Genomic DNA, 363 nt, shown 5'->3' on the forward strand with positions numbered 1-363 from the left:
TTGATTCAAGAATCTGGAGATCTGAGTCTTCTGATTGGGTCTCTTGGTACCTAGATGTTACAAAGTCAACTTAGTACCGTTTATTTAGCTAAATAGAGGACTGATGTTTATCTAAGTTTAAATATTTGGGAAATACTTACCTAAGTATGAGAATGCATATAGCCACAAGTGTGTAGGCAAAGAGTGTCCCAATTGACATCATATCAACCAATGCTTTCAGGTCAAACACCAGGGCCATTATCGCTGGGAAGGAAAACAAACAAGCATTCAAGTATTTACCGTAGATAAATCATCACACAACATATATCATAGGCCAAACACAACAAACTCTTCATATCTCTACGAGAGAAAGAGAAAGAGAGA

General features: G+C 36.9%; 1 protein-coding gene across 1 annotated transcript in view; it reads right to left on the minus strand.

Moving 5' to 3' along the window:
* Nucleotides 1-6: 6 nt before the first annotated feature.
* Nucleotides 7-363, minus strand: part of LOC111968287 (cationic amino acid transporter 2-like) — a gene marked incomplete at its 3' end in the record, with an annotated part of 19,551 nt that continues 19,194 nt past the window's right edge. The window contains 2 exon segments of the mRNA XM_070444658.1: nucleotides 7-50; nucleotides 141-243. Of these exon segments, the coding sequence (XP_070300759.1) occupies nucleotides 7-50; nucleotides 141-243 (147 nt within the window).

The sequence above is a fragment of the Salvelinus sp. IW2-2015 genome, linkage group LG8, assembly GCF_002910315.2.
Source record: "Salvelinus sp. IW2-2015 linkage group LG8, ASM291031v2, whole genome shotgun sequence".
NCBI classification, from domain to species: Eukaryota; Metazoa; Chordata; class Actinopteri; order Salmoniformes; family Salmonidae; genus Salvelinus; species Salvelinus sp. IW2-2015.